The 26,198-nt window shown below is 38.7% G+C and overlaps 1 protein-coding gene across 4 annotated transcripts in view; it reads left to right on the top strand.

Annotated features, from left to right (window-relative positions):
• Positions 1-26,198, top strand: part of LARGE1 (LARGE xylosyl- and glucuronyltransferase 1) — a 577,873-nt gene that overhangs the window by 526,455 nt on the left and 25,220 nt on the right. For all 4 annotated transcript variants that reach the window (XM_074271517.1, XM_074271515.1, XM_074271516.1 and 1 more), the window contains one exon: positions 19,863-20,026. In XM_074271517.1, the coding sequence (XP_074127618.1) occupies positions 19,863-20,026 (164 nt within the window). The remainder of the gene's footprint in view (positions 1-19,862; positions 20,027-26,198) is intronic.

Raw genomic sequence — 26,198 nt, 5'->3', positions numbered from 1 at the left:
TTGCAAACTTTAAAATGCTGGGTAAAATATCATCATCATCATCATCATCATCATCATCATCATCATCATCATCAGTAATATACTGTGACCCTAAATAATTCTCTTACTCTCTCAAAGCCTCACTTTCCTCATCTATAAAGGGGGAACGAGAGTCAACAAACAGAAACCAAGTCAGAAATTCTTCTGATGTATATTGTTTGACTGAATGAATCTGGACAAGTCATTTAGCTCTTTGTGTCAGTCATTTTCAGTCTTCACGACCCCATTTAGGGTTTTCTTGGCAGAGATATTGGAATGGTTTGCCATTTTTATCTCTACCTCTTTTTACATATGGGGAAACTGGAGCAAATAGGGCTAAGTGTCACCCAGGCCCAAGGTCACCCACTACTAAGCGTCTAAAGCCTGATTTGAACTCAGGAGCTTCCTAACTTCAGGCTCAGCTAGCTCTCTATCCATTGTGCCATCTAACTGCCATTTAACCTCGTAGGCAATTTTTTAAGAATGTAGAGGTAGACGGTGTTTTGTCGTTGTTTTCCTTTTCTGTTTTTTGTTTGTTTGTTTTACTGCTTTTTAAAATAATAATAATAATAATAAAGAAAAAATAATATGGAAGGGGGAAAAGAATGTAGAGGTGGAGGATGAGAAACAGATGACTTCTAAAGTTATGTTCCTTCCAGCCAGTACCCCAACACAACTCTAGGTCACTCACTAGGTACTCCCTACACTAATAATATCACATAGATGATTCAATATGTGTATTGAACCAGAGAACTGTAGAAGGGGAAGGAAGAACTACTATAGGAATATAGCAGGTCAGTGTAACCAGATGATGCCAGAATGCTTAGAATGCCAGCCCTGGAGGCCAAAGATTTTAAGTTCAAATCTAGCCTCAGGCACTTACTTGGCTATGGCAAGTTACTGAACTTGCCACATCTGTGAATATGAAATGGCAAACCATTCCAGTATCTTTGCGAAGAAAATCCCAAATGTGGCAATGAAGAGTCATTCTTGACTGAAAAAATGACTGAACACACATGATGCTAAGCACCAATCATTGCATTTATGTGTATTAGCTGTTATTCCCATTTGCTGGATTGTCAAAACATAAGATTTATAACTGGAAGGAATCTGAAAGCCTCATTAATCAAGCTCCATTATTTCACAATTGAAACAAACAAAAAAAACCCGGTCTCCAAAGAATTGAAATTACTTTCCCAAAGCCACCCAAAGCATAGAGGGAAAAAGAACTGAGTTTGCAGTTTGAGGATTTAGTTTGAACATCAGCTCAGCTATTTCATACAGTGTTTCTTTGGACAGATCACTCCGCAATGCATCTTGGTCCTCCTTATTTGTATCACTTAATATCTCTAGATATCATTGATTGGATTCCATGATTTAAAAAGTCCCTCCTTTTTCTAGATTTTTGAAGGTGGCAAAGCTAGACTCAAGACTTGGATTCCCAAGATGAAGCTCTTGTCCCCTCCCACATCCAGCTTCTCATCTCTCCCATGCTGTATGCCTTTAGTATCCACTAAAAACCTGGGAAGAGAAGACTCAGTCATATGTCACCTGTTCAGTAGTGGGGCTAGAGATGGTGTTTGTAAAACATCGCCTTCATGGGGTAGCATCTCCTTGGGAAGTGAGCCACCTGGTCCTTTGCAGAGTGTCAAGTGTCATCTGGCTACACAATCTAAGGGAAAAGGGGAGCATCTTGGAACCCATCCAACCCCGGATGTTCCCAGCTTGCGGGAAGAAGTCATTACAGCTGCTACGACTGCACAGATGGCGGCGATTTTCAAAGAAACACAATTAGGGCCACAGCTTATTGGGTCTGGGAGGCAAAGTGGTAGCTGTGCATGTGAGGGCAGGACAGCTGCTCTTGCAGCACCGTCTTTCATGTACTTGGAATGAACACAGAGAAGTGTAGTGATGGGAAAGGTATGTCATTATTCTTGTGTCATTTCTTCTTTTATTCCCTAAATAACGAAGGGAAAGGTCTTTGAAGGTTTAGATTCGTGTCCAAGTTTTAGCATCAATTCATTGTGTCCTTGAAAAAAAAATCACCTCATCCTAATGATCCTTGATGTCCCCATTTGTAAAATGAGGTTGTGTTGTAATTGTAATAACATCTGATAGCATTTAAAGGTTTGTAAAGTAAAATCTTTCTGACTCCAGCTCTTTCTTAATCCACTGAGCCACTCCCAAGCCTGGAATTCAGTGTTCAGTTATTCCTCATTAAGGAACCTCCTATTTTCTCTGAGTAAATGTACATAGGAATTGTTTCTCTTCTGGCCAGAAAACCAGAGGATCTTCCCCCTCTGAGATTGTATTTTTTTGACTAGTTAAAAGAGGCCATTTTTTGCCTTAATTCTTACCTAACATCAATCACTGAGTGGGTGTTCCCTCTGTCAAACTGTGATCTGGCTTAAAAAGGCCAAGATCTCCCCCGGAATCCAGGCTATGTATAGTCGTCCTAGTCTCGATCTTGCACTGGACCCAGATGGCTCTGGAGGAGAGAGAGAACTTAATGACTTTGGACAGCCCTCCTTCATTCAAATCCAGTTCATTTGCATGTCATGGCATTACCTCCACTATATCATGGCTGTCTTCAAGAATAAAAGAGCAAACAACAACAACAGCTGTACTCTTCAAGGGGGGCAGGGGCTAGGAGATTAGGAGGTGGCAGGAGTCTGGATCTAATATTCCCTTCGGCCTCTAACCTTCCTCAATCTCCCTTCATCAAGCAACATGCTCATCTTGGTCGCCTTGTATGTACATTTTTTTTTTAAAACAGCAAATTTTCATCAAAACTATAGTGTGCTACTGATCCAATAATGATCCCTTATTTCTGATTTGTAGGTCAATTTTCATTAACAATTCTTTCCAGAATTTTCACTCCAAGAGAACTAGCAATAGAGACAATTGAAGATCCATCAATGGTGTGTTTAGAAAATGTCCCTTTTGCTGCAGCTTCTCTGGCCCCTGGTAGATTTCCTGCCAATTAGGAGACCCATAGTGTGATAGAAAATGGTCTTTGGCCCAAAACTGGGTCATGGGAAACAGGGCTTTTTAGTTAAGAAACTGACATGCTTGACTTTTAGGTTCAGAGCAAAGATTTAAAGCATATTCTCAGCCTCCATGTCTTCACAGACATACTCGAGTATTAACTCTGGAGGAAGAAAGCTTGGGTCAAAAGAAAATGGCCTTATTGGAGCCATAACCTGAATTGACCTTCTGGTCCCATTTGAAGAAGGATATGAGTAAGTTTGAGGCCCTTTAGGTTAGGGTAACAATGATGGTCATACAATCTTACAGCCAAAAGGGAATTTAGAGATTATCCAATCCAACTCCTTCATTTTTTAGATGGGGAAATTAAAGTCCAGAGAAGGCAAGTCACTTACCCAAGATTGCCCAGCTAACAACAAAGCCAGGATTTAACCCTGATCTTCTGATTTCCATAATCTTGAGTTCATGACAGAAGAGGATTGAATGAAAGACTTAGAGATAAGAAGGCATAAGGCAAAAGATGACAATTGCCACATAGGTTTGGAAGGACTTGTTGTACAGATGAAGAATTAAATGAGTTTTACTCAATCCCAGAAGGCAGAAGTAGAAACAGTGGGAAGTTGCTTAGAGAGAGATTTTGATTCAGTGTCCAGAAAACACTTCCTAATAATGTTGTCAATCATGTCTGAGACTTTGTGACTCCATTTGGGTTTTCTTGGCCATTTCCTTCTCCAGTTTATTTTACAGATGAAGACACTGAGCAGGATTATATACAGTTCTAGTGTCTTCCTGACTCTGCCTGCTGCAACATCTAGCTGCCTCCAAGGGAAAAAGAGGTGAAGTGACTTGCCCCAATTACACTAATTCTAATAAGTGTCTGAGGGCAGATTTGAATTGGGGAAGATCAATAATCCTAATCCTAAATATGGTGCACTATGGCACCCCCTAGCTGTCCTTACAATGAGCACTGACCAAAAGTAGAATGGGATATCTAGAAAGGATGCTTCATTTTGAATCAGTTCACAGAGGTCTTCCCATGCTAAGTCATGCAAGGAATAGAGCTCAGAACTTTGAATCCACTTCTCTCTGACTCTACATGTGTGACCCTGAGCAAGTCATTTAACCTCTCTTTACCTCAGTTTCCACATCTGTCAAATAGGGATAATAATAGCACCTACCTCAGGATTGTTTTCAGGATCAAAGGAGCAAATTACTTTGCAAATCTCTACATGCTATATAAATGCTAGCTATTGTTCTTACTTGCTATTATTAGCATCACTTCTTTCTAATCAAAAGATTGAACTAAAAAATAAATACAAAAAACATCATTTCCATACACAAAGCAGAAAATCAAACGATTATATACGAAGCCACAATTCTTCAATTCACACTGCTTGCTTTTTAAAATAATAGCTTATTTTTCCTAAAATTATGCATAAATGTTTTTTAGCATTTATTATTTTTTTAAAGTTTTAAGTCTTCCCTCACTCCTTTCTACCTTTCTTTAAACAGTAAGCAATCTGATATGCTACATATGGACAATCATATTATATACTTTCTTTTTTTAAAGTATGTAATAGTCTTGTTTTATATATACATAATATAATGGTATATAAAGTATATATTAATATATAATACTATACTCTTCATTATATATTTTTAAAAATTATAATTGAGATTCATCTTAGTATATATATAATAGTATATAAAATATGTTATATATATAAAGGTAGCTATAACATATGATAGTATATAAAGTACATATTAGCATATATATGTATTAGCTAATATGTACTTTATTAGCATATTATCATACTCTCTTGATTGTATTTTTTTAAGTATTACAATTTACTGAAATTCATCTTAGTCTAATATCAGTTCATAGTGAAGCTCCTTGGTTTTGATGCTTTTTTGGTTTCCCATTACTGAGGCCCAGTTCACAGCATCCTAGAATCTCTGACTACCTAACAGCTCCTGAATCTCAACCAGAATCTCTACTGCAAAACAATACAATTCAAACTGAAGCTAGACTTCTCGACAAAGAATGCCCTGCTTTCCCCGCTGCTCACTCCACTCTTGGGCAATTTAAACTGCTAAGACACTTTTCTTTATTTCAAGTCTGAATTTATCTCCCTTCAAACCACCTCCATTCTCCTGGGGGCTCCTAACTCTGGCCTCTGACATCAAATTTAATAAATCAAATCTCCCATCTATATGACAACCTGGCAAATGTTTGGGGAAAAATATAAAACCTCTACTCAATCTTCTCTTCTTTGTGTTAAAAGTTCCCCAGCTCCTAAGACACATCAATCTGGAAGGAGTATCAGAGGTCATCTAAGCTAATCCCCCCTTTTTTTTTCTTTATATATTATTTATTTCTTTTTAATTTATGGAACAAAACAAACATTTCCAGAACATGGCATAATAAAAAAATAATGATTGCACATGAAATTGTAGATCCATTATTTACAACTTGTTATTCCTTTTAAATATATAATAAAGTTAGCGTATAAATTTCTTTTTTCCTTTTTTTCTTCTCTTCCTCCACCTCCATCCTACAGATGGCTACCATTAGACTGAAAATATGTATATATATGCAAAATCATTCTATACATCTATTTATCAGCTCTTTCTCTGGATGCATATATCCTTTGTAGTTAATTTGGGTATTTATAATAATCAAAATGTCTTATTCACTCAAATTCATTCTTAAAACAATATTGCTCTTGATTCTGCTCATTTTATTCTTCATTATTTCCTGCAAGTTTTTTCTAAGATCACTGAGCTCATCATTTCTTCTTTCAATAGTATTTTATTTTTCCAAATACATGTTAAGATATTTTAATATACATTTTTGTAAAACTTTGTTTTCTAAATATTTCTCCCTCCCTCCTTTACTTCCCCCCTCCCCAAGACAGCAGGCAATCTGATATAAGTTAAATATGTACAATCCTTTTAAACATATTTCCATATTTGTCATGTTGTACCAGAAAGAAGAAGAAAAAAAGAGAAAGAAAAACAAATACTGACTCTCAAGGCTTTTGGTTTTGTGCTCAGATTTTAAGAAATTCTGATGTTTAATGAGAAATTTAACTGAATATATGAATTTCTTTCCTAAATTTATATTTTAAAAATTTCAAATTGCCAAAAAAGAAAAAAGAAAAACAAACAAAAAGGTGGAAATACTATGCTTTGGGATAGTCTCTGTAGTTCTGTCTCCGTAGTTCCCTCTCTCTGAGTGTGATTGACATTTTCCATCCCAAGTCTATTGGAATTGCCTTGAATTGTTGGAAGTCATCATTTCTTATAGCACAATAGTATTCCATCACAATCATATACCAACCTTCTTTTCTTCATTTAAACTTTTTTTTTAATTTTCAAAATTTTTGCAGCCCCCTTATAAGTGATTTAGGAGTATAAGGTCATAGATCTCAAGATGAAAAAGATCTCAGTACAATATCTTCATCATACTGATGAGGAAACTGGGACCCAAAGAGACCAATGATCACCTTACAATAATCCCATGATCTCTAGTTCTTATGCCCTAGACCTTTTAAGTTTGTCAGTTTCCTTCCTAAGTAAGAACCCCAAGAGAAAACAGGATGTCACAAATGTGGTTTGAGTGGGACCGAGGACCAGAAGCCTTTGGGATCTCTTAATCCCAACCGAAGTTGGCCCTAACATTCATGATCATTTATCATGAGTTTAACTCTTATTCTGCTTGTATTTTGCTAAAACTTTAGATGTTTTTCCTAGGTTTTTGACTAGCCACACCTCCTTCATCTTCCATCTGTGAAACTAATGTGTTGAATCCAAATGTAAGACTTTATGTTTTTCCCTATTCAATTGAATCTCCATAGATTTAGCTGGATATTCTAGCCTGTCAAGGTCTTTTTAGTCCTAATTCTGTGATCTAATGGATGAACTTTCCTTCCAACATTTCTGCTGTCCTGTTTCACTGACTGTATTAGATACTAGGTAGTTCTTTTCCCTTGCAGTGTGAGGGACTTCACTGACTTTAGCCCCAGGCTCTGTGACCCACTATCCCTAGTCAAGACTAGATGGCTTCCAAAATCCCTATGCCCTGGCACCTGTGTTCCCTTGGAGCATTGGACATATTGTCATTTCCTTAGACCCTAAAGATCGAAGCTCTTTGTCTTGGCTCTATCATGAAGAAATGTTCCAAATTGGCATTCTCTTGACTTCCAGGATCACTGGGCGACTGCATCTCCTTACATCCCCTACATTAAACCCATTGAAAGAAGAAGACAAAAACAGCGACCATGGTTCAATTAGAAGTTAAAAATAAGACACATATAAGCCGATTCTCTAAACCTTCCATTGTGAGACTTGGCAAGACACTGCTCGGAACAGATGGCGCTGTGGAAACAGCTGGATCCCAGAGTAACACCATAGAAAAACCTGAATTCATTAAAATTCTCGGGTGAGAGCAGCGTGTCAGCAGCTATTTGTGCACTTTGCATCCACCCAGGTCACAGGAGAAATTGCTCCTCGTGTCTTCATACATGTTTACCACTGCTTGGTTTGAATATTACAGGAAGGAGAGCTCAGGTCCTGAACAGCCCACCTGGTGAATAACAGTTTATGTCAATTAAGAAGGAGAGAGGGAAAAAGAAGAAGGAAAGAAGGAAGGAAAGGAAAGGAGAGGTGAAGGTGGGAGGAGGAGAGAGGAGGAAGAGGAGAAAAGAAAGAAGTAAAAGGAAAGTGGAAGCTGAAGGGAAGAGAGGGCAGGATAGAAAAAGGAAAAAAGAGGGAAGGAAAGGAAGAGAAAAAGGGAATGGGAAGAAAGGAGAGAAGAGGGGAGAGGAAAGAAGAAAAGAAGGGAGAGGGAGAAAGGATGAATAGAAAGAAAGGAACGAAGTCACAGAATATTACCTCACTCCAGTGAGGTCACCTAACTTCTGTGTGAAAGGTCTTACAAACTTTATTTTCCTATTCTTACATTAGTTGAGGAGGACATCCTACTCCAGGTCTTGTCTATATAATTTTATTCCTATTATTTTCATTTCAGGAAAATGTAAGCCGTCTGAAGACAAGAACTGGTCTGCCTTTCTTGTCATTGTATGTCCAGTATCTCCAAACATACATTAGTCATTTTTTCCCATGGCAGTTGAGGTTCCCTTGGTATGGACAACTCTCATTGAGAGAGGGCTGTAGGGGTACACCTGTTCCATAACTTATCACCTTCCAGCAATGCTAGGGGCACTGTCCCTGAGCCCAGAGTCAAACAACTAGCTCCAGTTAGAGAGAATCAGGATGAGAGGACAGGCCAGTTTTGCTGCCTCTGAGATAAGTTCTCCATTAGCCACGATGCAGTTCAAAGAAGTCCTTCAATAAATATTTATTGAATTCTTGAATTAATCCATTTAATTCAACAGACATACCCAGCCACTCAACAGCACCTGCCTATGCAAAGCCTACTTTCTCTGCAGATGGGGGAAGGGAAGATTGATCAAAAAAGAATATAAAATATAAGAGGTCATGGATGGAAAATCCCATTGGAAGGATAAAGTGTTTTCTCCAAAAGTGAAATCCCCTAGAAATGTATGGCACCGGCATGATACCCACCAACATTCTAAGTCTAGATGCCACAGGGCAAAAAAGAGGAGGAATGTAGCCCACGGCATGCCCAAGTTCAGAAGCACTGAATGGCTTGATTATGCAAAGTCCCAGATTTCCTTGATTTCAGAAATGGAAAGCTAGAAAAAACATTGAAATTAACAGGAAAAAAAAGGGAAATCCATCTTTCTTTTTTTCCACTTAATATTTTACTTTTTCTAAATACCTATAAAGATAGTTTTCAATATTTATTTTTTGTAGAATTTTGAGTTCCAAATTTTCTGCCCTCCCTCCCCATCCCAAGAGAGCAAACAATCTGATCTAGATAATACACAATCGTGTTAAACATATTTAAGGGAGACCTTTCTTATCTAGTGCTTCTCTCATCCTTTTAATGCTTTAAATCCCTCCAGATTGTGAGAGAAACACACACACACACACACACACACACACACACACCCTTCATTTATCCATCCACTCATTCATTCATGAATTTAACATTCTTTCAATCAATTAATATCTAATCAATCAATTAGATTTACTAAATCTTTAAGATAGGCTGTATACTGTTCTTTTTTATACCTCACTGATAGGGTGTAAGCAAAGACTTCCTGTAAGAGTTTCCATCTGGGCTGAGTTTTGAGAGAAGTTGGGGGTTCTAGGGGATGGCAGTAAAGAGGGTTTACATTCCAGGTATGAGGGACAAAGATCACATTGGTGAGAAATATAATGTCAAAATCCAGGGAATAACAACCTGTTCGCTGGGCTTTTTTAGCTTGATGGGATCTAAGATGATAAAAGACTCAAAGAGTGATAGAGAATACTTTGTAGTCAAGTTCAACCTTCTTCATTAAAATGGTTTGTTCACAGTCACACAATTTACAAGTATCTGAGGCAGTATTCGAACCCAAGACTTCCCTCTTCCAAGCTGTCATACTGCTTCTTTGGGCTTTATTTTCTGTTGACAGTCCTTCTCAAATCCAGGGTCATTTTCACAGTAAAAGGAGCCATTAGGAATAGATTTTTAGAAGGAGAGGGAGTTAGAAAGATCAACAAAAAATAAGTTCTACTTTTACTCTACTTTCTTTTTTTTTATTTATTTTTTAACTTTTTTTTTGACAGTACATATGCATGGGTAATTTTTTATAACATTATCCCTTGCACTCCCTTCTGTTCGGAATGTTCCCCTCCTTCCCTCCACCCCTTCCCCTAGATGGCAGGCATTCCCATGCATTACTTTTACTCTACTTTCAAGAAAAACAGAACAATGTTGAGTATATATCTATTTCTCATATTTACACAGTATCTGGAACATGACAAATGTTTGTTGTTTGGTCGATTAGATTTTTCTTGTCTAGTTGTATCTGATTCTTCATGACTCCATTTGGGATTTTCTTGGGAGAGACACTGGAATGGTTTGCCATTTCCTTCTCCAGATTTGCCCATTGATTAACTGAATGCTTATAGGTACTTGGTTATTTACATATTGTCTCCCTGCTAAAAATGTAAGCTCCTGGAAGGCAGGAGCTGTTTTTGTTCTTTATTTTTACAACTTACATTATTCCAAGAAAATAATAAGTACTTAGTTTTTTAATTGACTGATGAGGAATGGTCTTCATTTAGTCAGGGAACGAATTATCCAGGCTTCTCAGAGCTGGCCAAACATTAAGTGAAATCCAAAACAAAATGTTGTCATGGAACTTCTAAGTGTTTTGTAGACTCTAAAAGGTTTTGAAGTTTAATGACACTTGGGCACTTGAGCTTTCTCTCATCCCCAAATTCTCCAGAAAGACTGACACTAAGAAAGGATCACTGGGTAATCCCTGCAATGAACTGCAGAATGACAGCAGAAATGGCCAAGAACCAATCATTGGGGACAAAGCTCTAACTAGCTTTGTGCCCTTTATCTGTGGACTGTGCAGTTTAAATGTGAGTCTTTTCAAAAGAGGAACCATTTTTATCTTTCTCTGAATTCTCCCTCTTAACACAGTGAATAAATGATTTTGAATTGATTTAATGAATTAATTTGGGGAACTTACTTGACCTTAGAGCTTCTGTTTTTTCTTCTTTTAAAAAAGGAGATAGGACAAGGTGAGCCCAAAGGGTTTTTTTTAGCTCTAAATAGATGATGCTAATATAAAATGGTGCAGTTGATAGAAACCAGAAAGGCGTCTTTGCCTGAGTTCAAATCTAGCCTCATATACTTCCAAGTTGTGTGACTAATTATTTAGCTCACTTTGCCTCAGTTTCTTCATCTGGAAAATGAGTTGGAGAAGGAAGTAGCAAACCACCCTAACATTTTTGCCAAGAAAACAAAAAAATGAGGTCACAAAGAATCCAACACAACTGAAAAATGACCGAATAATAATGCAGATTAGTGTGATGAGTTCAGAGGGAGTCTAAGATGCCATGAAGTCAGATGAAGAAGCAGAAACCTTTGGCTGAAAGAAATCAGGAAGGATTTAATGAAGTAGGGGGCTTCTGAACTGAGCCTTTTACCTTTATAGATTTAAAGCTGGAAGGGTCTGAGAAACCATCAGTGTTAACCTGCTCGTCTTATAAATTGAACGATTTGTCCAGGGTCACACAGATGATACCAGACTTGAACCCAGAATGTCCTGACGGCCCATCTAGAGCGCTAAAGTACCTGATAAAGATGAGAAAAATCAGCTTTCTGGTGTTAAGGATCACCCAATGTTCTGCTTATCACAAAGCCCAAGGTAAATCTAGGCCAAGCTTTTTCAGATGAAGAGGGAATAAAAACAAACTGCTTAGAAGGCCATTTCCCCCTGAGTTGAAATCTCCTTGGGCCACAGCTGGCTGCCCAAAGAAGTAATTTAGCAAATGCATTTGATCTCAGGAGAAATCCGTCTTTTGTTTTTGTCACTTGCTCATCATGTGCCCTCTGCTCACTGCTGTCCCTGAGTCATGTAGCGTTCAGAAACCGTTAATGGAAGCACTCGCCTCGGGTCCCGTGTCTTCTTAGAGAAATTGCTAGGACCTAGGGAGAAAAGGACAGAGCTTTGAAGAGCCAGGATTCTGGAGATCACATTGTCCAGAGAATCCAGGAGAGACATCTTCAGATGTCTGCTTGCCCAGATAAAAGGGACACAGTTTTTATCTTACCCATGAAACTAGAAAACTTTGGGGAATAATAGGAGAAGCGGTAAGCTCTAATAAATAAGCATATTTCACATTCTAACGGACTTTAAGGTTTCCAAAATGCTGTATGTACACTCCTCCAAATTAGAGTTCTAGAGCAGAAAGAGACTTTTGAGGTTATTTCATCACCTTCATTTCACAAATGTAGATATCAAGAAGCAGAAAAGTTAATTTATCTGATCCTCCCAAAAGTGAATTGGGTTTGGGTTTAGAGACTCAGATAGATATTAATACTGGCTCCACTTATTTTGCTCAGTAAGCTTGAGCAAATCACTTAATCCCCTCTTGCCTCAGTTTCCCCTTCTGTAAAATGAGAGGGTTGGACTAGATGCCCTCGAAGTCCCTTATATCTCTAAATCAGCATCCCTATAAATAATCCTGTGAAGTAAGTTACCATTATCATCCACATTTTAAAGAAGAGAAAACTGAGAGTGAGATTGTTATTTATGAAGTCTAGAGTTAGAAATCAAAGCCAAGTCTTCCTTAATTCAAGTTGAATTTGCCTCTTGCCTCTCTAATGAGGCAGCCATTAGACACATTCACACAATGGGCAGAATTTAGAATCCCAGGAATTAATTGTTGAGTCTCGACTCTGCTGCTTCCTACTTGTGTGACCCAGGTAAGCCAATTAACCCCTCTTGGATGCAGTTTATTCCACTGTAAAATGAAGTACTTGGTCTAGTTGGCCTCTGCAATCTCCTCCTGCTCTCAATTTATGATCCCGTGGGCCAATGGAACTGTAGTTAGATATCTTACTCTCTTCTTCGCTGTTGGAAAGTCTCTTTCAGATGGAATCTTGTTCAGTGAAAATATAATACTCTCCTTGTATCCCCAGTCTCATCATTTCACTGAATATTCTCTTACCTTTTGTTTTCTTCCTTCGGGCCTTCGTTCTATGGTCATTAAGGTACCTAAAGCACTATTCTGGGGGACTGGGTTTCAAAGGGAAGATAATTTTTTCATCTTGTGTGACATTGAACAAGCCAATTCTGGCCTACATTTTCCTCATCTGTAAGAGCACATTATTAGATAAGCTAAGTTCTAAGGACCCTTACAGTTCTAAATCTGGGGTTCTACTGTTCAATAACTAAACAAATGTCAGCCATGGGCACAGAACCAAGCATAGAATTTTTAAAAATAATCTTTGCTCTCAAAGAGCTTATATGTGCCTGGGACAGGATGCAGCATTTAAATGAAGAGAAAGGGAAAGGCAAGATAATTTAAAGAAGGAGGAATCGAATCGCTAGCAATGAGGGGAAATAGGTATAGGCTCCCCCTGGATGTGGCAGAAACTAAGGTTTCTAAGAGGTGAAGGACAAGAAGAGCATTCTAGACAAGGAACCTGGGCAAAGGTGCAGAAGCAAGGCCGTTTAAGCAATAGTAAATAGTCTAGTTTGGCTTGGAAGCAGAGGACATGAAGGAGAATGATATAAAATCAGTCTAGAAAAGATGCAAACCAGAGAGGTTTTTTTAAAAATTGTATTTTTGTTATTTAATACAAGGGTAACTAGGGGTGCCATCATGTTTCAACATTCTGGAGTCAGGAATTCTCATCTTAGTTCAAATCTAATCTCAGATACTTCCTAGCTGTGTGATTCGGGCAAGTCACTTCACCCTGTTTACCTCAGTTTCTTTCTTTGTAAAAATGAGCTAGAGAAGAAAATAGCAACCCACTCGAGTATGTTTGCCAGGAAAACTCCAAATGGAGACATAGAGTTGGACACAACTGAAATAACGAAATAATGCCAAAATTGTTTATTTCTTTCTCCAAGAAATAAGCCTTGCTTTGTAATAAATTAGTATAATCATACAAAAAAATCTCCACATCATCTGTGTCTGAAAATGTAAGTTTTATGTGCCAGTAACAATTTAATGAGAATTTTTAAAGACATTTTTAAAAATTTCAGTTTAATGCAACTGACCGATTGATTGTTTATGTCTGTCTCTCTGCAGAGTTCTACATTCATAGTTGCCCCCTCTTAGGAGATCTATTCCCTCAGTGCTTCTTTGGAGCCAATCTCATTCATGATGATTACACAATATTCAGTTTCCTTTATTTTCACTTTCTTTTTTATATTTTTATTAATTTTTTTACACTTTTGATAGTCATTGTGTATATTGTTTTGTTCCAGGTAAAAGTTTTTAAATGCCAATTTAAAGCATTTTGTCTGAGGAGCAATTGGGAGCTATCAAAGATTCTTGAGCAGAGGAAGGAGAGAATTAAACTTTAGAATGTACGCACTTGAGATAGTACTTAAAACAAAAAAAATGTTTAGCACAGTTTCTGGCACATAGTACTTTTCTTTTCCCTTTCCCCTTTCTCTTATAATAAGGGTAATTTCATTTTTGTACTTGTCCTTCCCCTGGTTTTTAATAACTGGTACCTGATACTTAATAGGTGCTTAAATGTTTATTGAATGTGTTGAAAGTGATGTTGACTCAGTATTCCACTGTTCCCAGTCCTGATTATTAATCAGTGTTGGGGAAGGGTCTGGTGGGGAAGGAGGCTCTAAATCTGCAGTTTCAGGTATTATCTGCTCTTTGTCACATACACATACCTGCAAATTGCTACCTTGAGGAAGAATTAAGATATACAAGCTCAATGTCTTCTGCTGAGGTGGTCCTATCTGCTTTGTCTTTAAGCTGGCCCCAGCTTAAAGTCACTGCTGATCTTCAGTGATGAGCCCATCAATCTGTGGGTTCCTTGATATACTTACAACAAAATCTTTTTAATTCTCTTGTCCTGAGTTTTACCTTATCGATCAAGGTGAAAACCCAAATGAAGATTTTTTTTTTCCTTTCTAGGACTGATGAGTGATAAATGCTGGATGATTGATGGATGTTTTCCTTCCTCCTTGAGGGCCTGAGTTATTTTGTTCTTGTCTTTGTAGCCCTAGCCCCTAGCTCAACACTTGGAATATGGTAGACACCAAATAAATAGTTATGGATGGCTTGATTGACGTGAGCATCAGGAAGATTAATTTAGCTACCATATTGGAAAGTGAATTAGAGAGGGGAGATGGGAGGCAGAGAGGCTACCTCAGATGTCCAGGATGCTGTCACAGAGTAATGACAAAGAAGGTGGGAGGGAATGACAAAGCCTCTCACCTGAAGAAGCTGCGGGGTAGGAGGAGAAATGAGACACACGTACCCTGAAGTACAATACAACTTAAAACATGATGAGTTCAATGAAGATAATAGAAGAGTATGAGACATACAAGGAAGGAGAGTTTCCTTCTGTCTGAGAGATTTCCTGATAAAAGCGATATCTAAAATGGGCATTAATCCAGGCTTCTAGTAGTTGGACCCCCATCCTTATCCAGGCTCAGAAATACTCCCTTCCTCAAGTAGGTCTCCATTGCGCCTTCATGCTCACATACAAATGTACAAATTTTTTCCCATCCTTTTCCTATGAAAAAACTCTGTGCCAGAATGCTTCCCAACACAACAGAAAGAGCTTGTTCTTTTGCAAGAATCTTGCAGATGCTTAATCTGTAACATGGTACATAATTGCTTCTGCTCTTTTGCATGAGGGAGGTGGAGGGGGGAGATGCACAGGCGAAGGAAGGAAGATAATCTAAATTGACTATTTCCTCTTGGGAGAGGAGATTATTGTTCCCAGGCAACCCATTTTGATTTCCTTGGGGAGATTTGGAGGTCCAAGCCCAGGCTCCCATCTATGCCAAGGAGCCAGCCTCAGACCTTGGAAACAAACCATCCCCTACTGCCTCTTCTCTCTTGGTACCTAAAGAGATTCTTGAATGATGTCATTTTCCCAGGAAGGGAATCGTCAGGAACTGGTGAGATGAACAGTTCAGTCTGTCACTTTCCTTTTGACCAGAATGTGAGAAAGTTGCACAGAATCCATCTTGCAGCCTTTCCTCTAGTTTCTCAGGATCTTTGGCTCATAGAAGTGGAGATGGAAGCAACCTCAGAGGAAACAACTTCAAGGAAGTGACCTCATCTATTTAAACACACTCATTTTATAGAAGGAAAAAAAGAGATCCAGAAAAGCTGTGTCCAAGAAGAGCAGGTAGTCAATATCAGAGGTGGGAGTCACTGACTCCACAGCCAGTGGATAGTTAGTTGTTTTCTTTCTTTTCTTTCTTTCCTTCTTTCTTTCTTTCTTTCTTTCTTTCTTTCTTTCTTTCTTTCTTTCTTTCTTTCTTTCTTTCTTTCTTTCTTTCTTTCTTTTTCTTTCTTTCTTTTTCTTTCTTTCTTTCTTTTTTTCTTTCTTTCTTTCTTTCTTTCTTTCTTTCTTTCTTTCTTTCTTTCTTTCTTTCTTTCTTTCTTTTCTTCCTTCCTTCCTTCCTTCCTTCCTTCCTTCCTTCCTTCCTTCCTTCCTTCCTTCCTTCCTTCCTTCCTTCCTTCCTTCCTTCCTTCCTTCCTTCCTTCCTTCCTTCCTTCCTTCCTCTCTCTCTTTCTTTTGTTCTTTCTTTCTTTCTTTCTTTTCTTTCTTTCTTTTCTTTTCTTTTTTAGAGCTTTTTATTTACAAGATATATGCTTCACTGAGGTGAAGTCACTTATCTGAGTTTGCAAAGTGACAGAATTTGAACCAGTTTCTATTTTCTCTCTATTGTTATACCCAGTTTAGTGACTGTTCAGATACTGGGAAGCACAAAGTTGTCAGAAGATAACCAGTTTATGTATAGGGAAAATGAGAAAAGAAAAGAGTAAAAAGAAAAGTATACATATATAAAATATGTCTGTTTATGTATATATACATACACACATATACACTGCTGCCTTTTTCTGGTATTTAATACTTGTGTGATATTGGACAAGTCACTTCTCTTTACTAAATTTCAGTTTCTTCACCTCTAAAATCAAAGTAATAAATTCATGATAAGGAAGCTCAGGGTTCAATATTTCTGGCTACTACCTGACTTGATTTTTCAGTCTGCACTGTTTGGTTTTATTTGTCTAATTATGATGTGTGAAGAAACAAGTTCAAACCATTTTCTTGTTACTGTAATTTTACAGCTGTCACAGGCACACACAAAAAATTCTGATTGTAAGTGTCAGCTTTGTTTCTTCAGCTCCAAAACTAACATCTGCTAAAGGCCCTGAGTTTAAATCCCACCTGTGTTATTGACTAATTGTGTATTCTAAGACCTCACTTTCCTCACCAATATTCTTTTTATCTTTTAAAGATCTAATGACACAGTTGCTATGAAGATGAGATTCCCAGTTTTACAGAGCTTAGCACAGTATCTGGCACATAGTAGGTGCTTAACAAATACTTATTGGCTGAATGACAGATGAAGAAACTGAATTTTTGAAAAGTAAGGTCATTTGCTCAAGATTATCTAACGGATCATATCCAAAGGCAAGATGGGAAACCAGGTCTCCCAGTTAAACATTGGCCCACTTACTTCACCAGCAATAGGGATCAATAAGATCACAACTTTAGAGCTGAAAGGACTGTTAGAGTTATATTGGATCAATGCTTTTGTTTTCACAGATGAGGAAACTGATGCCCAAGTGCTTTGCCAAAGTAAATAGGAAATAATTATACAGTAAATAGGAAATAATTACACACACACACACACACACACACACAAACAATTTGTAATGAACTTTCAGCACAATATAATCTTGGGATGTGTGTGTGTTTAAATAATTCAAATTTAACATGAAGTTCCAACATCGCCCTGCTTCTCTGTGTATCTTTTTGAACTCCCTTCTATTTATTATTTTTAGTGATTCATTGACATCCTTTAATTCCTTTTTAAGTATCACTTACACTACCTCCTACTCGACTCTCAAATATCCCTCCTTCCCAAGAAAAAAAAATTAGCACCTTGCCTTGTAACAAATTAGTATAATCATGCAAAACAAATTCATATATATCATCTGTGTCTGAAAATGTAGGTCTCCTTCTCTAGAGGTGTCTATTCACTGAGGAAGCAGTAGCAAGGAGTACAGAGCTAACATGGGAAGTTAGGTCAGAGGAAACAAGGCTCACACACCTGCATTATTCCTTGTGACTCAGAGTATGAGACCAGGCAAGTGGAGAGAGAAAGACTGCTGGGTTCTGTGATGCAGAGGAGATTAGAATAAGCAGAAAGGCAGAAAAAATCCATTTGGGGCTAAGTGCTGCCGGGAACTCATGTATTAGAGAGACTAGTAAGAACAATAAGTCATACAGAGTTATCCATTCATTAGTACATTTCTTTGTTTCCTTTGCAGGGCAGTTTTATTCATTCACTCATTCATTCCCTCTTCCATTCAACAAGCATTTTGAAAATGACTAGTGTGGGCTCTGGTTTTACTCTAGTTTTTTTCCCAATAAATGTCTGTTAAATTACTAGTTTGTACAAAGGTTCAGTCTTCCTGTTGCATTGGCAGGGTGAGCAGTTTCATTGACTGGGAAGGTAAAAAATCTGTGATTTGGGCACGAGGGGGTACCTTAGTCAGGACCTGAGTTCAAAACTGCTTTCAAAGACTTACTAGCTGCGTGACTCTGGATAAATCACTTAACTGCTGTTTGCCTCAGTTTCCTCCTTTGTTAAATAAGAATAATAATACCTACTTCCAGCATTGCTTTGAAGATTAAATGAAATAATAATTGTAATGCTTTTAGCTCAGTTCTTGTCACATAGTAAATGCGATATAAAAAATTAACTATTTTTAGTTATTAATATTAATCATTATCATAGCATCTTCCTCATCTTGTTTTCCTCTTTTTTCTTCATTGTTAGTGTTATTATTATTTATATATTATATTTATGTACACACACATATATATGTATATATATACACATATATATATCTACATATCTACGCTATATCTTATAATATATAATCTTATAATGTTTCCTAGTGGAAAGTGTGCTGATTTTCAAGTTGGAGAACCTGTGTTCAGATCCTGAATCATCAATTTATTGTCTGTGTGACCATGATCAAGTAATTTCCTGTCTAGCAGTTTTCTCATTTGCAAAAGGAGTGTGTTGGACTACATGGCCCTTGGGTCCTTCCACCTTCCACCTTCATGATCTTATGAGGCATTCATAAAATGAAATCATTTTCATCTTGAGAATTCAGGGAAAGTTTCCTGTAGATATTGTATCTCAGCTCAGAGTCCTGAAGGAAGACTGGAAATATGATAGACGGAGGAGAAATGGAAGATATTTCCACCCACTTCCCCAGACTTGTTTCACAGAACTTCCCCCTTCCCACCCACTTCTTCTCCTCCACAGATACATCCAATCTGTGATATCTTTTATATCTATACATGCAGGTGTATATATACATATATGTGCACATACATGCTTGTGTCTCCTATCAGGAGAACATAAAAACAAGAGATGTTTGGGGTTTTGTTTTGTTGATATATCCATTACCTAGCATATACTTTGTACCCAGTAGGGGCTTCATGAATTGAATTCAGTTAATTAAATTGAAAGTGGAATGAATTGGATTGTATGGAGTCCATTAGAGGATGTGGTTTCAAATCTTGAAGTACCTGTGACGTGGAAGAGTCATTTCCCTTCTCTGTGCCTCAGTCTGCTCATCTGTAAAATTAAGAGGCTAAACTAGATTACCTTTCAGGAACTTACTAGTTTGAGATTTATGCTGCCATGTTCCCTTAATCAATCTTGACCTCTTGAGAAAAAAGCAAGGAAATAAAAGTGGGTAATTTGGGGTCTACATTAAGTAAAATGTCTTTTTTTTAATAAGTAGGAGTTTGTAATTATATACTCTAACATCAGCCGCATAGTTCTGCTTTCTTTATCTCCATTATCTCCCACATAAGCAGAGCAGACAACTGGGAAAAGCTTTAGATTGAATGAGAAAGCTCCAATTCAAATCCTGGTTCCCTGGGTCTCATTCCTCTCCTCTTAATTCAAGCTATGAAACTGATAAAGTGAGGGGTTTGGACTGGAAGATGCTTAAGCTTGTCCATCTCTTTCTATCTCTGCTTGTTAGCTACTTTTTTTTTTTCCTCCCATGGGAAGGGAGAGAACCAATAAAGGAGAGAATTTCTTTTTTTGCCATTAAAAACAGACATGGAAACTTATGGAATACTGTGGCAGATGGCAATCAGGCTCACAGGCCCCAGAGGGTTCTCAGTCGCCCCCAAATTTCATTCTCCATGTCTTTTTTTGCAGCTCCAGAAGCAGCTTTCCGAGCTGGATGAGGACGATCTGTGCTATGAGTTTCGGCGAGAACGCTTCACAGTCCACCGCACTCACCTCTACTTCCTGCACTACGAATATGAACCCACCTCAGATAACACGGACGTCACCCTTGTGGCTCAGCTCTCCATGGACAGGTATGGAGGGAACCTTCCCACTTTCCCATAACTTCCCTCCCCAACCTCAACTTCAAAAAGACAGTGAAACAGTAGAAAGAGAACTGGATTCAGTCAAGGCCATGGGTTCGAATGACATCCAGGGCCCTTCTTACCAGAAGTTATTTAGTGTAAACTAAGAGATTTAGAGTAGATGGCCCCTAATAGATAAAGATATTCCTTCTATCTCTAACTCTATAACCCTGGAAACCAGTTTAAATACTCACAGAGTCATACGACTGTTGGTCTTTGCATGGACGAAAAAGAGATATAGAGTGACCTTTGAATATGTATGATATGCAAACATGTGCAAAAAGAGCTGGTCTGGATGGATGGATAAATGGATGGATGGGTGGATGGATAAATGGATAGATAGATGGATAAATAGATAGATAGATGGATAAATGGATAGATGGATAAATGGATGGATGGGTGGATAGATAAATGGATAGATAGATGGATAAATGGATAGATAGATGGATAAATGTTTGGATGGGTGGATAGATAAATGGATAGATAGATGGATAAATGGATAGATAGATGGATAAATGGATAGATAGATGGATAAATGGATGGATGGATCAATAGATAAATAGATCAATGGATCAATGGAAATGGATGGAGATATGCATTATTTCATTCATTTAAAATGTACTTAAGCATATTTTCTCAAATGCATTTTATTATTTATCATAGCATGATCTGTGCCAAGCACTTTACCAAGTCATTGGGAACATGAAAACAAAAACAAAGACAATCTCTGTTCTTTAGGAGCTATTCTAGTAGGGAGGTAAAGTCAAAGGAGACAACATATATGGTGGAGTTGTAATTCAGGGAAAGGTGTTCGGGTTTGGAAAATTAGAAAGATGGTGAGTGGAGTCATAGGGAACTAGATTGATACACTTTTTTGAGTAGCAAATGCAGTATTGATTTGATTATGGTTTCAGAAGTAGCAAGCAGAGTAATAGCAAAAGGGATGTGACAGGAAAGCAATGGTGAGAAAATGACTGTAAGCTGTAGCACGTAGTAAGGTGTAAGATAACTTGGATGTCTAGAATTGTACATGACCCTCATCCATCAGATTAGGGGGTCTAAGATGGGGATTCTGAAGATGAAAGTGGTAAGTGCTATAGGGAATGATCCATTGTCTAGGCAACGAAGGTTACTGTAAGAAGATGGTGAGAGAGTAAAATGAAATTTGGTGACATGTAAGTTAGATGCAGTGGGTTACTAACCAGTCAGGAGAACAGGGTTTCTAGTGTCTCAAATAGGAAGACAGAGAAGTTGAGACAGGGGGACAGAACAGAAACAACTCTGTCCAAAAGCATAAACTCTAGGGCCAGTGCTCCATCCACTGCACTATCTAGCTGTTCCTACAAGTTTTAAAGAGCAGACACTCTTTGTCAAAAAGGTAAGTAATAATTACATCCTTGACAACACTTTTTGAGTCCTTCTTTTTCTCGGGCTTTCCTAAGTTGTGGTCATGAGAACTTGGCAGTCAAAGACCTTAAGATCCTGACATTTCTCTCTCATATTTTCACCACCATATATTCATACACACATACACACACCCCCAAAAAAGCCTACATTAAAACAAAACAGTGAGATTGAGAATGAACAGTGATGGTCTTCTCAGGGAAAGGGAAAGTTGAGAAAATAAATAAGGGGAATTGGAAGCCCTGCCAGTTGTGCCATTCCTACTTCAGTGGAATAGATAGTAGCTTTCTATCATTTCCTAGGAGTTTTATTGTAACTAATGTGCTCACCCAAAGAGACAGAGGAGAAACAGAACACTTTGTTGTTGTCCTTCATTTGGTTGTTTTTCATTAATTTTGTTTTGCTGCTTTCTCAGTTAGTTTCTTGGTTTAAGACCCAGAATATTCAGGGAAAGACAGCAGAGAAGCTTTGTAAATTTGGTCTTGAAATGAACCAGCCCTTAGGATTTCTATTGCTTTTCAATCCATCCTTCTCCTCAGAGGTTAAGGTGGAAGCTGCAGCACAGTGAAAAGACTACTGAACCTGTTATCAGCTGAGAGGGGCTCAAATCCCAACTGGGAGGCACACAACCTTGGTGACCCAGAGCAAAATGCTTAACCTTCCTGGGCCTCAGTTTCCTTTTCTGTAAAATGAGGTTATTAGTCTAAAAAATCTCCAAGTTCCCTTTCAGCTCTAGATTTATAATCCTATGAATGACAGTCTTGTTTTAGTGGGGCAAAAGAGGAATAATGTGGGGACAGCTAGATGGTGCAGTGAATAAAACCCTGGCCCTGGAGTCAAGAGAACCTGAGTTCAAATCCAGCCTCAGATACTTAACTAGCTGTGTGACCCTAGGCAAGTCATTTAGCCTGTTTGCCTCTGTTTTCTCATCTTGAAAATGAACTATAAAAGGAAATGACAATCAACTTCAGTATCGTTTTCAATAAAACCCCAAATACAGTTAGAAAAAGTCAGCTACTCATCGCTGAATAAAACAAAGGGGGAGAAGAATAAACTCCGACATCGGGAGTCAGAAGACCTAGGTCTAATCCTAGTAATGCTAGACTAGTAATTGTTGGACCACGGGCTGGAGGCAAGTCTATCTTGCTTCTGCTGCAAATACTTACTAATTGTGTGATTCTGAGCAAGTTAACCAGTCTGTGCCCGAGTTTCCCAGTCTATAAAAAGAGGAGTTTAGACTGAATGGCCTTTACCAGGACTATCTGTGATCCAGAGGCCCCTTGTCCCTCCTCCCTTTAATGTTCTACCACTTGGTGGTTTTCCTAGAATTACTTGTCTCCCAGGGTTGTGGGAAGGAAAGTTCTTAGGAAATCTTTCAGTCCTAAAGAAACGGGAGATATCTCTGGTAGCGTCATGTACTCTCTGAATGGCGAAAACAAAAAGAGCATCCCTAGCCTTCCGCTCGGCTCCCCGCAGCATCCCTGGAAGTGACCTAGTCCCCATCTCCCATCAGGACCGATGTCAGAGAAGGGGAAAGATACATTATGTTTTCTCGGGAAGCAACATCGCCACGGCAACTGATGGCAAGCTGCAGAATTGCCCTAGAGCCCACGAGGCCAGAAAGTGACATATGCATGACACCTCCTAATGTGCTCTGACAACTATTATGGTCCTGACTATTCCATAGAGGACCGGGGGAATTCAGAGCGATGAGACGCCGAGCAAAACATAATAAAAAATTATCAAGCGGTAATGCTTTCTAATGAAGACGGCAGGCGTTTAACCAGCCTCCTCCACTCCTTCCTACACATTCAATTATGACGCTAGGCACTCACAGGGGCCTGTTCCATTGATTTTTAATTTAAGAAACATTTCTTGTGTGTTTGTAAACCTTTGAGTGCGAAACAGGCCCTGAGTGAATGCCACGCCAAATTAAGGAGGCCGGTGGGCAGGCGGCCCCACGAGGGCTTCCCCCCGGAATCCCACCACCGGGGAGACGGGCAACGCCGGAGCTGAGCAGAGGTGGAGCGCATGCTTCCCTCGCCGCTGATGGACGGGGATTGGGAGCATGGGAGTTTGGCAAAGGGAGAGGAAGGAGTCCTTTGACATTTTACAGGGGAGAATTTTTTTTTCCCTATTAAAGACTCCTTTGGAAAGCAAAACTCTAAACAATGGAGCTCTCAAGAGAAGCTATAATAATTCACTTTCTCTCCTCTTTTAGAGAGAGACTGTGCATCCTGTAAAGTCCCGAGTTCAAATCCTGATTCTGATACTTCTTAGCTCTGTGGCTCTGAACAAGTCTGGTCTCAGGGCTGCAGATTTCTCAGTTATGAAATGAAGGCCTCAGACTTGATAGCTTCAGGGGTTCGGGTCCATTGAATTCTAACTCTATGGGTTTAGATCCTCTAGCAACTTCTATTGTGAGATAGCCCATTCTATTTTCAGATAGCTCTAATTTGTCCTTATTTATTTGTTTGTTTGTTTGTTTTGCTGAGGCAATTGGGGTTAAGTGACTTGCCCAGGGTCACACAGCTAGGAAGTGTTAAGTTTCTGAGATCAGATTTGAACTCGGGTCCTCCTGAATTCAGGGCTGGTGATCTATGCACTGCACCACCTAGTTGCCCCAGTTTGTCCTTATATTAAATCAAATTTTGACTTGACTCCAGTGTTTGTTATTGTTGTTGCTCCTGCTGCTGTTCTGTCAATTTTCAGGCATGGCTGCCTCGTGGTAACTCCATTTGGGTTTTCTTGGCAGAAAAACTGGAATGGTTTGCCATTTCCTTTTCCAGCCCATTTGACAGATGAAGAAACTGAGGCAAATAAGATAAAGTGACTTGAGCAGGGTCATGTGGAAGATGTCCTCCACTCTGTGCATTATGGCACCACTTAGTGGTCCAAACAAACTCTACCTCCCCAAATCAGCTATCTAATAGAAGGTAATATTTCTCCATTCTAAGGTACAGCAATAACTCTTTTCAAAATAATAATTGTTTCGGTGCTGGAAGATAACTGGCCTAATTTGAGCCTCAGTGTCCTTATCTGTAAAATGAGGCGAATAAAGCCTACAGCCACTACCTTCCGGGTTGTTGTGAGGCTTAAGTGATGTGATATACAGAAAGAGTTCCATGATTTATATAAGAAAAGGCAGCCAAGGTGGTAAATTGAAATGAAGAAGACCTGAGTTCAAATCCAAACTGATACTTCCTGTCTCTGGGAAAGTTGTTTAATCTCTTCCTGCCTCAGTTTCCTCAGCTGTAAAATGGAGATAACCATAGCACCCACTTGCTAGGGATGTTGTAGGATCAAATGAGATAATAGCACAGTACCTGGCTTATACTAAGTGCTATTTAAACATTATCCAGTGTCTGGTATTTTCTACTGTGAGACTCCAAACCATTTGCCTCAGTTTCCTAAGCTATAAAATAAGGACCATAATATCACTAATTCCCAGGGTTGTTGTGAAAATGATCAAATGATATGTTTTCTGTTTTAGTGGGGAAAATGCTCTGTAAACCTTAAAGTGCTATTTAAATGTTAACTTTATGATTATTATTATCTTTAATATAATATAATATAATATCTTTAATTTAATAATGGTTATTATTATCTTTACAAACAAGAAAGCACCTATGAATGTCATTTATTGTGTTGAGGATTTTTTTAAGGGCTGCTGAAGTGATATGCCATGAAAGCAGTCAGGCTCTGAACTGAAGTGTGTATGGGAGGAGGGGGGAAGACGTTCTAGCACATCAGGGAACCCAAGATTTTAATTCCTGAATCCCTTCTTGTTTCTATATAGTCATTTTCAGTCAGGTTTGACTCTCTGTGACCTCATTTGGGATTTTTTTGGCAAAGATCTTGGAGGAATTGCCATTTCCTTCTCCAGCATGTCCCCATTTTACAGATGAGGAATCGAGGCAAACAAGGTGAAGTGACTTGGCAGGGTCACATGACTGATGAGTGTGGGAGGCTCACCTTAAACTCAGATCTTGTAAGGCTCCAGCCTTACACTCTAACCACTGCACTACCTAGCTGCTTGTTCTCCCCCATTATTTTGCAGAGAAGGAATACGAAGCTCCTTTTGGGGAACTGGTCACCTAGACGACAAAAATCACATAAGATCATAGCTATAGAACTAAAAGGAATCAGAAGTCATTTCATCCAATCCCTTTCCCATTTGACAACTAAACAAACCAAGAAGAGAGCTGGTATTGCAGATATATTTGGGATTTAAGGACCTACATTAAAATTCAGGCTCCACTAGTTACTCGTTGGATGATTTTGGCTACGTCATTTTTCTTCAGAGCCTCGGTTTCTTCCTTTGTACAATGGCAGAATACAGAGAAAAGTGCTGACTTGAGGAAGGCATTGGAATAGACTGTTTTTGCAGTCTCTTTCAGCTCTAAATCTAGGATGCCTGAGACCTGGGTCACTCAGCCGCAGCCTGGGGGCCTTTCTACCAGAATACCTTTAAATGGCCCACAAGATGATTTCATTATTGAATCTTGAATGATTGAATGCTATCTCTGTGACGACCTTGACTGCTGATCTTGGCAATTTTCTGGGTGTCAGAGTGAAGCCTGAGAAGACTGTTAAGCCTGACTTTCAGCCAATCCAAAAAGTCAAATTTAGTTACGAGACACAGTTCTAGGGGCAGCTAGGTGAAACAGCGGATAGAGCACTTGGGCAAGTCACTTAACCCCAACTGCCTTGCCAA

The sequence above is a fragment of the Sminthopsis crassicaudata genome, chromosome 5 (genome assembly GCF_048593235.1).
Source record: "Sminthopsis crassicaudata isolate SCR6 chromosome 5, ASM4859323v1, whole genome shotgun sequence".
NCBI lineage: Eukaryota > Metazoa > Chordata > Mammalia > Dasyuromorphia > Dasyuridae > Sminthopsis > Sminthopsis crassicaudata.
The sequence above is the reverse complement of the archived record's forward strand: the minus strand, read 5'-3'. Positions and strand labels throughout refer to the sequence as shown.